Source organism: Lissotriton helveticus, chromosome 7 (genome assembly GCF_964261635.1).
Source record: "Lissotriton helveticus chromosome 7, aLisHel1.1, whole genome shotgun sequence".
NCBI lineage: Eukaryota > Metazoa > Chordata > Amphibia > Caudata > Salamandridae > Lissotriton > Lissotriton helveticus.
Window position 1 is genome coordinate 1302500170 of NC_136068.1, and position 17539 is coordinate 1302517708.

The 17539-nt window shown below is 46.6% G+C and overlaps 1 protein-coding gene and 1 long non-coding RNA gene across 7 annotated transcripts in view; one reads left to right on the top strand and one right to left on the bottom strand.

Moving 5' to 3' along the window:
• Positions 1-17539, top strand: part of LOC144770238 (uncharacterized) — a 1037372-nt gene that overhangs the window by 722938 nt on the left and 296895 nt on the right. The window lies entirely within an intron of this gene.
• RNF157 (ring finger protein 157) overlaps positions 1-17539 on the bottom strand; it is a 626725-nt gene that overhangs the window by 275821 nt on the left and 333365 nt on the right. For all 5 annotated transcript variants that reach the window (XM_078654581.1, XM_078654580.1, XM_078654577.1 and 2 more), the window contains one exon: positions 4089-4248. In XM_078654581.1, the coding sequence (XP_078510707.1) occupies positions 4089-4248 (160 nt within the window). The remainder of the gene's footprint in view (positions 1-4088; positions 4249-17539) is intronic.

Genomic DNA, 17539 nt, shown 5'->3' on the forward strand with positions numbered 1-17539 from the left:
TAGCAGCCATGTTTGGGTTAAGGACATGGCTTTGTGCCAGCATTAAAAAAGGTTAAAAAAATAACTGCATTAGTCTTTCCTAATTTCTTGGCTCCATCTTGCAAATGTTTCACCTTGATTCTATTAGTACATCCATATATCGTTCCTCTGATTCCGAGAACGATAGAAGATTAAAGTCGGTGGGGTGATTAATAAAAGAATTCAGTCATCTTTTTCCTACTCTTACATGTCTTTATGAATCGGCCTATAAACGTATAACTACCTATTAATAAAACCACAAAGAGTACACAGTCCCATCTATTTTAACTAATCTTATATTCCCGTAATATTCCAATTTTAGATGTTTTGAGCCAATTAACAAATGCATGTCAGAGTACGTAAAAGAAATACTACAGGAGTCAAGCTGTTAAATTCATTAATTTCAGTTTCAAATTTCAGTCCCATCTCTCTCATCAGGTAACTGTGATGCATTAGCATGTTCGTGATTGCTGGAATATACATTCCTACCAATTTAGAAAATGATGGTTGTCAGGTCCTTGTGGGCTCAATTAAAATTCATGGTAATTCGCGGTATTAGCAGTATTCAAGGAAAAGCTTATCCAGTAAATGCAAAAGTCCTGGGCCGCTTTTGTGGGTGCAATCGGTTTGCAATTTCACTTGCCTGACAAGAGCTATACATGGAGTAATTCTGAAATATCCCGTATGCCGTGCCCTGATCTTGTTCCGACTCAACTGATTCTTGAGCATGGTGCTTCAGTCTGTCATCTTGATGTCTACTTCTGGTATGTGCTACACTGCCAGTATGATCTGTTTGCAATGACCCCACAGCCTTGAGCTTGTTTGGACTGCAGTGGAAACTTTGTTCCTCCATTTCAGTATGCAATTGGGTCTGTATACTTACTACTTTGTTGTTCATGTGCATCTGAAAAAAGTTTAGTGCTAATTCTAAGTTGTCTACCTGACCTGTGCAGTCAGACCATCCTCATATGCTTATTATTCAGCCATGGTTTTATTCTTCATAATGACCACCTAGTGCTCTTGATCTGGGAATAGCCATCACAGTAAAACAGTTCTCATTTTCATGAAAAGAACAGACTTCACCACCATTGTTTTGTCTCAAATGTGACAAAGCAAGCCATAATTCCCAAAATGCCATCATTTCCTTCACTGCCCAAATATCTACGGTCTGGTGATGAACACATTTTATTTGGAAGGACACGATCCTGTCCTTTCAGGGGCAGGCATCTGCCAGATGATTACAGATAGTTACCCAGAATGAAGACTTAAGAGTTAGACACAAAGAAATATTTGCTTTGTTCTGTTGTCTTGGTGATCTCTATGTGCCACTTAGTCAAATATTCCCCGTCCGTCAGTCATTTACCTAGAGCAGCATAAACATGTATGTCTTCCCCCGTGAGCCTGGCAGTATCCATTGGCAAGCATTTTACCAAGTACCCATGAAGCCCAAAAGACTGAAACAGTTATATTTCGAATCCCCTCTGTATTGGGATGTGGACGTGTAAATCTTTCCAATCTATTTTGGTCACATAGACACATTCCTGCTTAAGCAGAATGATCATCCTGAAGCAGTAAAGTTTGCCTGAGCTGGCAGGCCTTAGGTTGAGAAAAGATCATGTTCAGTCCTTCTTGGGGATTCAGGAATATGTTCTTGGCCTTGCTGTCTCTTGTGCCTTTTCTAGAACTCTTTAGTGGGATTACTTGTACCTCTTCAGTAGTAGTCATATGAGCTCCTGTTTGGTCTTTTTGTTTCTTAATGATAAATTGGGGGGAATTGGATGCATTAATCTAAAATCACTTCATCCAGTAATCTGTAGGACGTTATTTGTTGAACTACCTTAGCTTACCTTTGATCTGAATTAAGAGGAGAGGTAGAGGATGAGGATCAGGGTGGGATACAAATGCAAACCACTTCTGGTTTACAGTGGTACCTTTTCAGAGCTATCGCTACGGCACCTTTTGAGAATGTGCTTCTTCAACATCCTCAGTGTAAGGATAGCACCCATTGCCATTGTTTGGCATGGCTTTACTGATAGTGGTAATTCAGGGCCTTAAAGAATTGCCTTTGTCCTGCAGGTCGAATGCCAAGTCTGTGTATAACTCCACCCTTGCTGTATTTCCAATGATAAAATACACAAGATTTTGTTGTAGCAGTTTTTTTTTTAATACCATCTAAGGTAACATCCACTTGTTTACTAAACTTGGGAGGCCCAACAAGAGTCAAATGTTAAACATGCTGTTACCCTCTTGCTCAAAAGCCAGACATGCCAGGGCTTCAATACCTTTTAAACACTCACCCAGAGCCAATTTGTCTGGTGGATGTCTGTGCCTCCTCAACAAGTGTCCAAATGGTGGTATTAGCAAAGGTCCGGCATCCTGGACCATCCTCACTGCCTTTCTCCAGTATTCATGAAGCAGAGGAGATTGTGGACTATAACTCATCCCACGCACATACATTATATTGAGCTATATGTGTTGCAACTTGGTAAACTGCAACTGCAAGCAAAGATGGTGCTGCAAAGTCAGATAATGGCCTAAAGTCGTTCTTTCCTTGTCTCAAAGTATCCCCCTGTGCAGCAAGAGTTTCCCATCTCTTTCTTGCTATGGTAAGAAATACAGAGTTGGCGTTTGGGCAACTAGGCTCATGAATTTGATTTTGTGGTGCAGACTCATATTGTTGTCAGCAGTTTGAATGGCTGTCCAAATTGTAGCAAATTTCTGAAAAACGTCAGTATAGTTGCCTTTATTGTGTAGCTGTATTCCCAAATAATTACCTAGCAACAGTAGGGCTTTTAGGGTTTCTATCAAAACATCGGTCTAGTACATTCCGATGCAGAATTCGAGGTGCTATTCGAATATTTAGTTTTAGGTTTATTGATCATCCAGGAGCGAGGGAATTCTATTCTGTAATCCGCCCAGGGATTTGCCGGCCCATGTATTGAAACTGTTCCTTCTTTTCAGGCACCCAGTGAATGCCCCTATCGGCTCCATGAATGGGTGTTTGACCTCTTTTTCGAATCAAACAGAATGGCAGGAGACTGATGAGAGGTCTCTCCGCCAATTCCACTATTAGGCAGTTACCCCAAATGTGATGGGACTGGAGTTATAACATTAAATCAATTCAGATCCTGAATTAGGGATTAAGAATTTGGCTGAATTTAGAAATTATTTAAAGGTCGACATTTTTGCAGAATGTGATTTGTGCAAAGAAAAGGCAGTCTATATTTTAGAGCCTGTGCTTTTGCAAAACATGTTTGTGCACTCTGTGTTTTCGCAAAAAAAATGGAAAAACAGGGTTAAATGGCAGTCAAAGTTTAAGGAAAATGAACTGTGATTAAAATCTAGTTGACATCTTTGAAGTCGAGGAATAGCAATTAAGGCATGAAGATATAAAAGTAATATATTTTAGCACGTGGATCAAGTGAACTGTTGCCTACAGTGGCATATATGTAGTCTAAATGCTAAATATCCACTTCTGGAAGCAGAGCTCATGCCACTAAATGAAAAACAACTGTGTCTGTATCAGCCGAATACTGTGACACTACGCTTAGATAAATCCATGCGCTCTCCAACGAATAGATTCTCATGCCAGTACAGATTGTCATGGAAAGCAGGCTCACACAAGATAATTTACTTTGTTAGGTCAGAGATTGTTTCCCTCCATTAAATGGGTACTGTTTGTTATTCTACACCCCTGTGGTCTTGATAATGAGGAACATCCTATAATGTAGTGGCAATTGTTTTTTTGGGACTGTAGTTCTGAAGCACACGTATCTTCATTATTCATGACCAACTCAGTCACCTTCCCCTATAATGGAAATATCGATGTTGCCTTTTATGAAACTTTAAAGAGCACTGTGGTTGCCAAAGGGCTGGTGGACGTGGAGGGGCGGCACACCATTAAGAGTGTTTCCATCCTTTATGTGTGTTTTTCCTCAAGATAGGAAGTTTTACTTTAAAAGATTTTGGGAAAGTTTTTCAATTTGTTTATGAGGTATGGTAGTTTTATAAGTCTTTTCAAACACGACTGTAATATCATAAGTCAGGCTGGAACAGTGACAGGAACTCACGGAGTCTGCATATGGGGCAGTTGTTGGCTTGATATCGTAGTGTGTCCGCACAGGTGTTGCAGAGGCAGAGGTGGCGGCATGGTAAGATTAACGTATCACGGACATCGGAGAGGCAGACCACACACTCAGCGCTGTTATCACTGACTTCGTCTTCCGCAACCTGCATGTGGATGAGACAAAAAGAGATCAGACAACATTGCACTTATGCTCTACCTCCAGAGACACCGACTTCAAGGTGTAAAGTAGAAGGTCTTGTGCATACAAGGCAAGGTTAACAGAGGAGAGGCCAGAGTAGAGCGACAGCAGACAAAGCCAGATTTCTGCTCAGTAATCCCTTGGAGTAAATATGTAGAGGCTAGAGTACTCTGCGGTAGGACAATAGAGGAAAATAAAAAGGATTACAAAAGAGGAAGAAAATATTTGTAATGAAGGGATCCAGTCAAAACAAACATAGGGTAGAAAGCAAACGTGGTAAGACAGATTGTCAGGAGAAGGAAGAGTTGTTGGTTTCTTTGATACAAGCAAATAGATCATGAGTCTCTATGTAAACCCAAGACTTAAGTTCATGTTCGCATGGTGACTACCAAAAATTAGTGAAAGAAAAAAATGTGAAATAGTATGTAAAATGTAAAACTGCTCAGCTAAAAAAGAAACCACGAAGCAGAGCAAAAATAATTAATAAACTAAACGTTTTATAGTAGGCTTAACCAACATACAACATGTGGACCACCTTGTGCACCCCAGTTTTTCTTATTCCGTCAGCTATGTGGGGGGTGAAAGTCACCAGGAGAGAAACAGCCGTTGAGACGAGACTGTCCGCTGCATGATCTACAGTCATTTTCCAGTGCCCTGAATTCCCAAGAGCAACCTTCTGGTATACTGATTTTCACTAATTTAGGGTGTTCACAGAGGCCTAACACTGTCCTGTGACTTAAGTGAGGTCCTCGACCTGTATTCGACCTGGAGGGGCGCATGAAGAATGTTCTTACTGATCTGACAGTGGACTACTGTCCCTTTCATGGGTTTAATATTTATCACAGTGGTGGTAGAGTATTGTGTTTTGTGAATCTGCATTGGAGACCACACCATTTTATCTGTGGCACTGGAGTGGAATTTTTTTTTTTTTACTTATTTTTATTGAAATTTTCCAAAGAAATATTTAAAATAAAATCACTGCACATACAATGCAAAGCATGTTGACCAATCGTTGACAGACAAGGTCATATATAATGGCAGTAGTTACATAGACATGCAACTCTGGGCAATAGCTTGCTTAATCTCCACAATGGCCCCCACAACGCTAAGGATGCCTGGCCTCCACCTTGGAGGTGCCCAGGAGTGGACACCTCACAGGGAAAGCCAGGATGGGTTCCACAGCGGTATTCGTACAAGCGCCTTGAGACCCTTGCGGGTGAGTAGTGCGCTATACAAGTATCAATTTACATTTTACATCAACATCAAAACAACAATAAAGGATGACACATTAATTAAAATTGTATAAATCCGATCCATATTACAGGCTGGCTTACCCAGTAGATATGTTACCATGAATGGGATTTCAGTCAGTAAGTATAGGATGGAGCAGCAAATAAGAACGGAGTGGTTGCCAGATATTTTTGGGGCGGAAAGCAAGGGTAGCAGAGAAGCATAAATGTCACTGGTAGTGTCACAATATATTAAATCCCTCAACTAGGACCTCACCTTCGGCGGCGCAACTCCACCCCAGTTTAGGGAAACTTGCCTCCTGGCTAGCAATAAAATTGTGGTTAAACGCCTGATCCCAGGACTTAAAGGGAGTAGGTACCCTAGCATTGCCAGTAAGGGCGTATGAGAGAGCTCAGTCTCGACCTTTAGTTCCAAATGTCTGAATGCCGCCTCCCAGAATGCCAGGACAGAGGGGCAGTTCCATGCCAAGTGGATAAAATGTAAAAGTTTATGTTTATAGTTATTTGACACCAGACAAATCTGTTCACAGCAACAGGCCCACATCTTGTCTTGTCATAGGATGCGCCAGGTCTCCCTCCCAGGCCGCACCGCCCCACTATCCATCACCGGTTGAAATGTCTGCGCTAGATGGTACTCCTGCACTGTCAGGTGTAGTAATGATTTTAGTGAGCGGAAGGAACTCAGGCAGCTCCTCCATCTCAGGATGCAGCGCAGCAACTAGTGACATTCGCGTTCTATGCACAAGAAAACAGTCTAATGTAGATATATCTTGGTAATTTGTCAAGTCCATTACTAAACGTAATTGTCGGTCTCTAAACATGCCTCCTATGGTTTGCAGCCGACAACGAGTGAGCGCACGCTGTGTTAAAATTTCAGTTGTAGGGGATATCCGTAGACGTCTCCAAGCCCAACTTGTGGTCTGCCGTGTATGAATCTGGGCCGAACTTGTGGTCTGCCGTGTATGAATCTGGGCCGCTGTCCTTCTGAGTCCGAGCGGGAGAATAGTAGAGAGGGGGTAAGGGCGGTTTTGGTTGCATTCCGGCTTCAGGAATTGTAATCGCACATCTGGGTGATACCAAAAATAGGCAGAATGCACCACGCCACCAATTAATATAAATAAAAGTCGGGCACCCCAAACCCTCCTTGCTCAAAGGGTTGAGTGAGTGTGCCAGCCCACCCGCGCTTGTCCCCCCCACCCAGACCAGCCACGTCAGCATACCCGAAAGGTTCTAAAAAAGGAGACTGTGAGTGGAATTGGGATATTTAAAAACAAATATAAAAACCGGGGTAGAATAACTATCTTAATGATCGCAATGCGGCCGGCCATCGACAGTGGGAGTGCTATCCAGCGGTCTATCTGTCCAGAGAGGCTGTCTATGGCCGGACCATAATCAACCGGACAACTTCCGAGGCTGTGTGGTGTAGATTTACACCAAGATCTCTGGGGGGGATCATCGCATCAGCACAGGGGGAAGTCCAGCGTGAATGGAGTGGTAGCGTCTGTTAGGGGGAATATTTCAGATTTGTTTCAGTGGATGACCAGCCTGAAAAAAGACGGTGAACCGCACCACCTCCTGAGTAATCGGGCAGAGATTTGTAGCAGCTTCTCAAATGAATAGAAACATTTCGTCCGCATACAAGGACGCCAGGAGTGGACCCTGATGGAACCCTATTCCTCGCTGGAGGTGCCGTTCCTGAAGATGACGCACCAGTGGGTCCATCGCTACAATAAAAAGCAAAGGCGAAAGTGGGCAGCCCTGCCTAGTGCCACGTGATAGTGCAAATTTATTTGACATTGTCCCATTTATTCTAAGCTGCGCGACCGAGTTAGTATATAGAAGGCGGACTACAGAGAGGACATTTTGGGGGAATCCCAATATACTGAGCGCCGCCTGAAGAAAATCCCACTCCAAAGAGTCAAAAGATTTTTCCGCATCTAATAATATCGCCGCAGCAGGAAGAGCAGGGTTTATTTGATTGATGACCACAAATAATGTGCCTAAATTTCCAGAGGTCGAGCGATTTGGCATAAAGCCCGACTGGAGGGGGAAATGAGTTGGCCGATTAAACGTGATATACGTGTAGCAAGTACCTTCGCCAATATTTTGTAATCTTGGTTTAAGAGCGACAGAGGCCTATATGAGGCACACATCAGGCGGCCTGCCCGGCTTAAGAAGTAATGTTATGATTGCCACCCGCATGGTGGGGGGCAATTCACCACAGGACTAATTGTGCTTTATATGTTTTATAGAACATGCTGGTAAGGCAGTCTGTGCCAGGAGCATGTGAGCCATCCAGACTGTCAATGGCTTCAATAATCTCGTCCGCACCAATAGGCGTGGCCAAGAATTGTTGCTGTCCTTTTTCCATCCACACCATCACTATCTTATTTAAATAATCGAAAAGGGCTTCACCAGTCCGTGGGGAGCACGTAGTGTATTGCAGAGTGTAGTTGGACAAGAAGGCAGACTGGATATCAACAACACCTGCGGCACACGATCCGTCCGCTGTCTGGAGCTGGGTAATGTAGGTGGTGTGGTGTCAAGGGGCAACCAAACGGGCCAAAGTGTGTCCTGGCCTCTCTCCCTCCCCAGACACACGGACGCGCGTATATTTTTCCAAATAAGTGGTCTCACGTAACGCTAGCTCCTGAAACTCTCCCAATAGTTTAGCACATAGATGCAATGGAGAGGGGCTGAACCCGCCAGTGTCTGAGCATCCAGGTCCTGCATCTCCGGCTCGGCAGTGTCAAGGCCTCGGCGAATAGTGCGCAGCACTCCAGCCTGCTTAGCTATGCAGATTCCCCTAATGTACACCTTAAAAGCCTCCCATAAAGTAACGTACAGGGGGACAGAGCCAGTATTTATCAGGAAATATTCTATGATCGCATCTTGCACTTCACTCTTAAAAACAGTATCTAATAAGGCGTCAGACGGGAAGTACCAAGACCTAGAAGGGCGCTCAACACTGGGCAGGACCAGCACCAATAGCACTGGTGAATGATCTGATAAGGTGTATGGTAGATGATCCACTTCCTGCACGGTGATCAGAAGGTCCGGGGTTACGTACCGTCTATCTACGCAGGAACAGGTGCCATGCAGTGCTGAATAAAATGAATACCTCTAAGCAGTTGGGTGCCGATGCCACCAAACATCGGCCCGGAGGGTGTGTGTGTGTGGGGTGTGGGTGTGTGGGGTGTGTGGGGTGTGTGTGTGTGTGTGTGGGGTGTGTGTGTGTGTGGGGTGTGTGTGTGTGTGGGGGTGGTGTGTGTGGGTGGTGTGTGTGTGTGGGCTGTGTGTGTGGGGTGTGGGGTGTGTGTGTGTGGGGTGTGGGTGTGTGTGTGTGGGGTGTGTGTGTGTGGGGTGTGTGTGTGTGGGGTGTGTGTGGTGTGTGTGTGTGGTGTGTGGATGGTGTGTGTGTGGTGTGTGTGTGTGGTGTGTGGGTGGTGTGTGTGTGGTGTGTGGGTGGTGTGTGTGTGTGGTGTGTCTGTCTGTCTGTCTGTCTGTCTGTCTCAAGTTCCCTTGTGGAGCAAGGCTTGGAGTTGTGCCCAGTGCCTGTGGTATCTGTCCTGGGTTGTAGTGCAAGTTTATAATCTCCCCCAAATATGATAGAATCAATCGGTATGCCAGTAGTATACGTTGAGATGTTAGTAAAGAAGCTCCGGGAGTCCACATTAGAGGCATAAATATTAATAAAAAGTATTAGCTGTGCACCCAAGCTCCTTGCCACTAGTAAGTAGCGTCCCTCGGGATACCTGGCCACAGTCTGAGCCATAAAGGGGAGCTATTTATGAATCAAAATACAAACTCCACCGGAGTAGGTGCTATAGCTAGCAAAAAACTGGTTGCCACCCCAGGCAGCTGCAAAACGGTTGTCTGCTTTTGGGGCATAGTGGGTCTCCTTTAATAGTGCAACATTTATTTTGTGTCTAGCTAAATAGGCAAGCACCTGTCGCCTCTTTCGAGGGTTCGACAGGCCCCTCATGTTCCATGTTATGCAACTCAGCTCAAAGCCGAGGATCGATTTTTGACAGAGGCTGCATTCAGCGACTGCGGCCCTGCCCTCAGGCTCGCCCACGACCCCTGACGTTGCAGGGCTTCCGAGGACCGCTTCAGGTCACCACCGCAATGTCGTCGCGCCAGGAGTTCCAAAGCATCTTTACCGGCCCGCTGCACGCGGACCATGCCCGAAGGATTCAGGCTGCTGCACGATTGGCCACGGTGATGTGTCTCGAGGCAGCTCGGGAGGGAGCTCTATAAGCAGGCCACCATCTAGGTGCTCGGTCAGGCCAGGCTCCCTATTGGAGTGGAACATTAACGGCCCACTTGTTAAAAGTTCCGCTACTACATGCTATCCCAGTTTCCATATATTTCTGTGTCTGACCTGATTGACTCACTCATACGCTTAATGTATGCACAGAGTACTGGAGGCCTGTAGGTTCCATTTTCGAAACATCTGACCTTTTTCTTTGCTGAAGATGGAGGGCAGGTCTTTTTCCCAAACAGTGGAATTTTATTGCTAACGTTCTTGAGGCTGGGGGAAGGAGTCCTAGACACTGAAGTGGAGAAAAGAGGAGTCAGCTTTACCATTAGAAATTCGATTTGTTCCTTTTGCCTCAGAAGCTACAGGGTAGTCTTCCTGAGCACTGCCCTTTGGTAGATGGTGATGTAAAGGATGGGACCGATGTCTTGTTTGTTAAGAGTGTGAAGGGTCCTTTAGGTGAGGCCAGCCTTTTGTTTCTCTTCCTGATTACCATTATGTGTGGCTGTTGATTGCCAAGTGCATAATGCTCAAAGCTCTCTGTGCCTCACTTGTGGTTGCTCCAACCTGGAGACAAGACCAATCCAACAAACCCAGAGGCGGAATAGTCATCCTCTACTGATAAGCACTAAACTGCTCCACCATTCCAACTCACCAGCAACTGGCTGGAACACAAGGCCTTCAATATCAGCACCTTGATGCACCACAACCCTGAGATGAGCACTACTCTGCTCCTCCCCTATCCCCAAGACCCAGAGACAATTTCAGCTCCATTCTCCCTAACCCTATTGTCCCTATGGCTCTAGAGTTCAACTCCTTCATTCTACTGGGTGACCTCAACTTCCACCTAGAGAACCAGACCGATCCCAACTCCACCTCCTGGACGCCCTCAACATCGTAGGACTCACTCACAGGGCCTGGCACCTCCTTGACCCCATCTTAACCAATTTTCTCAACATCACGATACACAAGCCCACTCTGCTCTCCTGGAAGGACCACTTACTCATTTACTTAGGCCTGCACCTGCACAACCAGCCCCAGAACCACCTACTCACAGTCCAGCAGACACCAATAAAACTAAATCCCTGAGGACATGTGGATCTCTGAGGTCTAGTGCAGACACCAATCTCACCACCACCACGACCTTGTGCTCTCCATCACACACTTCAACACATGGATCACCTCCTCCACAGACTTTGTAACTCCTCTAAGTACCACCCAAATATTTTGATCCAAGCCGCAAGTAGGCTGGTACATCACAGACCTACGACTCATGAAGCGTCCCTGCAAGCATCTTGAATGATAGTGGTGCCAGTCAAACAACAACCTTGACAGAAACTCCTACAATCAGCCCTCTGGATAAAAGACCAGCGCCTCAAAACCACGAAGTGCCTAGTCCTCACCAAAAGGAATCAAAACAGTTCAAACACCTCCAAAGAAGTCTTCACAACTCAACCTGCCACTTCCACAACCATCCAGCCCACCCCAGGAACACTAAACACAACACTCCCACTGCTCCACGAACAAAACCAACTCCAATACAAATTTGCTTCCCAACCGGACCCCTGCACCCTGAAGACAATGGAAACCACTTTACCTGCTGGTCAACCATCACCACAATGGAAACAGTCAACAACATGTGCACCATCCACTCAGAAGCCTCATCAGATCTGTGTTCGCACTATATCTTCGACAAAAGTCTCAACCGCATCTGCACAGCCCTTACACCCATTCTCAACTCAGCCCTCTCCACTGCTAATCTCCCTGAATCTTGAGAACGCAAAACCATCCTATCGCGCTTCAAGAAACCTTTAGCACACCCTTGGCCCTTTAAAGGCCCACCTCCCTTCTGCCCTACCCAGCCACAGACCTGGAGAAACACCCGGCTGACTAACAACCTCAACATGAACCGCCTCCTTCATGTTGGACCAAAGATTAGTGGCTCACCAAGCTTATTAATGTATAAAGCCCAATTTTCAGAACGGGACGGATGGGATGATCATTACCCAAGGAACCCAAAATTGCTTTACTCATAGAGACTTCTAATCACATATTCCTCACCACTTGAATAGATATCAGAGCAGTACCTGTTAGGAGGTGGGTCTGTGATTTGTCTCAAACCGAAAAAGTCCTGTTGGACCGAGCAGGCAAAAAGCCACTCGTGGCGAATATAGCGGTCCAGACAGTAGTGATTTGTGAACGTATGGAGCGAAACCCACGCAGCAGCCTGGCAGATGTCCAGGACAGGAACTCAGTGTGTCAATATAATGGTAGAGCCTTGGCACTGCTGCCTTTGGGCCCTCCAGGTTCTCGCTACGTCCCTTTTCGCCACTATCAGGGCTAAAATAGTACGAGATGAGCTGTGGCCAGCCCAGATCTACATCTCCAGGTATGCCCAGCAATATAAATTTAGGGTCCAAGGGTATAGTCGTCTCTAAAACCTTGCTCAGTTCCCACAATACTTTCTCCCAGTAGGCCTGTATTTTAGTGCATTCCCAGATGGTGTGATAAAAGTCTCCCCTCTCATAGCCACATCACTGACAACTAGGGTCGCTGGCTCGGCCCATTTGGTGAAGTCTGGCCTGGTCATAATAGGCTCTGTGAAATATTTTATATTGAATGAGGCGAAGGAGGGATTTAATTGTCACCTCCCTATGGTGCATCAGGGCTGCTTCCCAATCTACGTTTTTGAGAATGCCTAAATTTCCTTCCCAGGTATCCCTCAACTTGCCCAACCTGTCTGGTGCGTTGTTATTCAAGGCCAGATAAGTGAGCAATACCGCCTTGGTAAGCATGTGCTCTTGTAACAGGTACCCCCTCCAACGGTGCATAGTCTGGCAGTGAGGAGGAGGTTAAGGTCTTTGCCTGCCAGGCATGTCTAAGTTGAGCAAACTTGAAGAACTGGGAGGTATGTAATGCAAAGTCTGTCTGTAGTGAGTGGAAGCTTTTGAGTTTACCCTTGGCAATAATGTCACCAATGGTAGAGATACCTATGGCATCCCAGCCCTCGAAGCCCCTCAATTTTTGGATTTCTTTTAGCCAGCACAATGCCAAAGGGGCGTCTGCTTAGTAAGTTTACGATCCCACCCCATTGCCTTCATTGCTTTCACCCACTCCTCTATCGTGCCTTGGTACAGGCAGGAATGCCCCACCATGGTTTCCCTCTCTAGTCTGTAGGTGGGGTGGTCCCCCGGGGCATGTATCCAATCATTCACTGGGGTTAGCTGTTCCGCCCTGTAGTAGGCCTCAATGTCCGGCAGCGATATCCCACAATTAAATTGATTGCGTTGCAGCGTACTCAATGCAATCCTCGGCTGTTTCCCAAGCCATAGGAGGGAGCGTAATTCTGCCTCAATAGCTCGGTAGGTTAGTCGCGACAGGGGGAAATAGGTGTTCTGTAGTGAATACAGGAAGTGGGGCAAGGTAATCATTTTAAACATGACGGCCCGGCCTAGGATAGTGAGAGGAAGGGATTCCATTGCTGTGCGTCTTCTGCAAAATTTGTAATTATATCTTTAATGTTCCTCTGCTAACAAAGGTTCTTATCGGTAGTGAGCTAAATTCCCAAGTATGTCAACCCACTATGGGCTATCTGAAGCGCCCCAGGGAGGGTAGGCCATGTGGACAGGACACCCGGGCTATATATTACTGACTTGTACCACTTAATAGTGTACCCCGAGTTAATTCATAGGCGTCCATGGTAGAAAACAAGGTGGGGATTGTGGTTTCAGGATGCGTAATATAGAGAAGGATATCATCCGCATATAGAGAGATCTTTTCTTCCCAAGTGTCCGCTGGTTTAATGAAGAACCCCCGGATCTCAGGGCACTGTCTAATCGCACAAGCCAGTGTCTCGATCATGAGAGCGAAGAGCAACGGGGATAGAGGTAACCGGCGACGGGTGCCTCGTCTGATAGGGAAGTCTCCGGATGTCTGACCATTGACCCTAACCCTCGCCCGGGGATCTTCACACAGGAGTCCCACCCAATTCTCGAAATTGGGACCTATACTAAATGTTATCAAGGTTGCCTCAAGGAGGGGCCAGAGGACCACGTCAAATGCCTTTTCTGCGTCCAATGACAGGAGCAGAAGTGGGGTGTCACGATCTTTAACCTCCATTAACCAGTTATCGGTCCAGTGTATATTCAGTCTAGTCGCTCGGCTGGGCAAAAAACCTGACTGGCCCTGATGTACTAAAGTAGTATTATTTGGCGAAGTCTCTTAGCAAGGATAATGGCCAATATTTTCACCTCAATATTGAGAAGGGATATTGGGAGATATGATGCAAAATCATTTGGGGGCTTCCCCTGTTAAGGCTAGGGATGATCGTGGCCATATGTAGGTCCAGGGGAAGGATTCCCTCCTGAGACGCATCCAGTAAGAGATTCAAAAGGTGGGGACTAAAGAGATCGGTGCACCTCTTAAAGAGTTCTGCAAGTAGGCCGTTTGGACCTGGGGTCTTCCCGGGACATAATTGGGTTATAGCCGTTTTAATTTCGTCAACAGTAATATCCGAGTCTAGCCCCTCCCTATCAGCCTACTCTAATAGTGGAGTATGAATCTCCGCCAAATATTCTGTAATGGCCGAGGGGGTACTCAGGGTCCAGGCATCATAGAAGTTTTGATAATAGGACGCAAAAGTCTGCACTATCTGCTTATCTTGCGTCTGTGTTATTCCCTTGGTGATCCATAATACTTGTCACCCATCGGGCTTCCACTTCTCTACGACTACGCCATGCCAGGGGCTTACCTGATTGTCCCCCACATCATACAGCCTTTGCAAGGTCGCCTGGGCCTGTGCCTTAGCTGCCTGAGTGGCTAGGGCCCTATAGTGATGTTGTACATCAGTTAACTGTCACAGCACCTGGGGGTCTCTCTGCGTGGGGTTCCGTTTCTCTATGGTAAGAATCTGAGCCTCCAGTGTAGTTAGTTCTTCATGGTCCTTCCTCCTTGCCCATGCTACCCGATTTTGAGCCCTATCTCTCAGGACCGTTTTATACGTTTCCCAAATCACCACCCCTGACTGCACTAACCCAAAACTTTCAGCAAAGAAGACTTTTGTACCAACTCGGATGCCCTTGAGAACCTCATCATTCTGTAGGTCCCATGCCGACAATCTGCAGCCCATATGCCCCGTCCGGGACCTCTCTCCCACTCGTACATACAGGGGTGCGTGATCGGACAAGCCCCATGCCATGTATTCCGCTTTGTGTATGTCTTGTATTGCACCACTGGGGAGGAACACATAGTCCAATCGCGAGTAGACCCTATGGGCACCAGAATAGTAGGAATATTGTCGTTCCCCCGGATGCAGGTGAAGCCTTATAGCCATCTGGCATACTTGACAGGCAAGATGCAGGAGACCATCAGTCCCAGCAGTTTCATAGTAGACCTCACTGAAACCAAGGACAGGGGCTGAAAGATTAGGATCTTAGTCTGAATTATTCCCGCTAAAGCCCTGGTCCCCCTGAGTACCTTGTTGGGCCCTCACATTCAAGACGTGATCAACCAGTCCTTAAAGAAGGGACAGGTTCCAACTGAGTGGAAGAGAGCGGTGGTGAACCCCATCCGCAAGAATGCTGCTCTCCCCTGGACGGAGCTCTCCAACCTCCGACCCATATCCCTCCTACCCTATCTTAGTAAGCTTGCCGAGAAACATGTCAACGCACACCTGTCCAATTTCATCGAGGCAGCGGGCGGCCTAGACCACTCTCAATCTGGTTTTAGGCCTAACCATAGCACAGAGTCTGCTCTCCTGTCAGTGACTGATATCATCAGGATGTCACTTGATGGAGGGAGCTCAGTAATTCTGGTGCTATTGGATTTGTCCGCTGCCTTCGACACGGTGTCGCATACAATTCTTCTCGGCCGCTTGAGGGAGGTGGGAATAAGAGGGACTGCCATGGCCTGGCTAGAAAGCTTTCTTGCGGACCGCCAACAAGGTGTCAAATTAGGCTCCCACAAATCCATCTGTAGGGAGCTTACCAAGGGAGTGCCACAGGGCTCATGTTTAAGCCCTACGTTATTTAACGTATATGTGGCCCCCTTGGCAGACATTACAAGATCTTACGGGTTCTCCCCAATCTCCTACGCTGATGACACCCAGTTGCTGTACCCCTTCCAAACTCTCACACCAACAGTTATACAATCTTTTCAAGATGGTATGAGAGCCGTGGCAGATTGGATGGCCCAGAACTTCCTCCAATGCAACGTGACCAAAACTGAAGTCATGTTGTTTGGAGGGGCCACCCTACTATGGTCCCCCGACTGGTGGCCACTTGAGCTGGGACCTGTCCCTGTACCAAAACAGAGTGTCAAAAATCTGGGAGTGCGCCTAGACCAAACATTGACATTAAAAGATCATGTCAATCAAGTTACTGGAACCTGTTTCCGAGTAATTGGCCTCTTACGACGCATTTTCCCCTTCCTGCCTGACATCCACAGGAAGACGCTGGTACAAGCATTGGTTATCGGTCGGATGGACTATTGCAATGGACTCCTCACATCTGCCAATCAAGAACAACTGGACAGACTGCAGGTAGTACAGAATACCGCAGCTAGGCTCATCCTGAATGCTTTTCCCCGTACTCCTTCTCGCCCACTCCTCTCTCACCTCCACTGGCTTCCGGTGAGACAACGTGTTAACTTTAAAATATGCTGCATAATGCACAAGTGTATTTATGGGTCTGGCTGCAAAAATCTAAAAGACATATTCGTCCTTTACTCACCAGGACGTGCTCTACGTTCTAGCAGCACTATGTTGCTGAAGGTGCCCAGAGTGACAAGAGCAAGACAAGGAGGACGGGCCCTCTCGCTTAAGGGCCCCATGTTATGGAACTCTCTGCCCTCACAGCTGAGACATACCCCTAATCTCCTCTCCTTCAGGAAAAATCTAAAAACATACCTCTTCACACAAGATCAATGATCTCTCCTGTTATCCGTACAGTCCTATATCTCAGGATGTTCTTTAATGCCCCACCAGAAGCAACGCGCGGAGATACCCCTTCGGGGCTGATTCAGGCGCGCTATAAATTTATAAATAAATAAATAAATAAATAAATGTCTGGGCTCTCCTTTCTGGGGTAAAGGCATGAAACTGAAGCATGGCCAGAATGACTCCAAAGAGGGCAAGCATCTGGGAAGGCACTATGTAGGACTTCGGCACGTTGATAGGGAACCCCAGCGATGACAGGAGGTACGCCATAGACTGGAGGTGGTTGATGACTGCCTGGGGCAAGCCTGCCTTCAACAGAAAGCCATCCAGTTAAGGGAAGACTTGTGCCCCCTATCTTCTAGGTGTGCTATTGTCACCACCAACATTTCCAAGGACCCAGAGGTGCACTGGTGTGACCAAAGGGGAGCACAGTGAACTACAAATGCTCACGACCAACCACAAACTGCTGATAGTGCCGATGGGCCTGCATGAGGGGTATTTGGAAATATATGTGTCCTGCAGATCCAATGCCACCATTCAGTCTCCAGGGTCAAGGTCAGACAAGACCTGCACCAGTGTGAGATTTGTGAATTTGTCCTTAAGGAGGAAGGTGTTGAGAAAGAGCAGGTCTAAAATTCGACAAAGGCCACCATTCTTTTTTGGCACCAGAAAGTAGTGGGAATAACAACCAGAACCTACTCCTGGCGCAGGCACACTCTCAATAGTCTCTTTGGGCAAAATCTCAAACTTCCTGCCGTAAGTCCTCGGTCAGTCATTCCAGGGATGTGTGGCAAATTGGCAATGAAAGGTA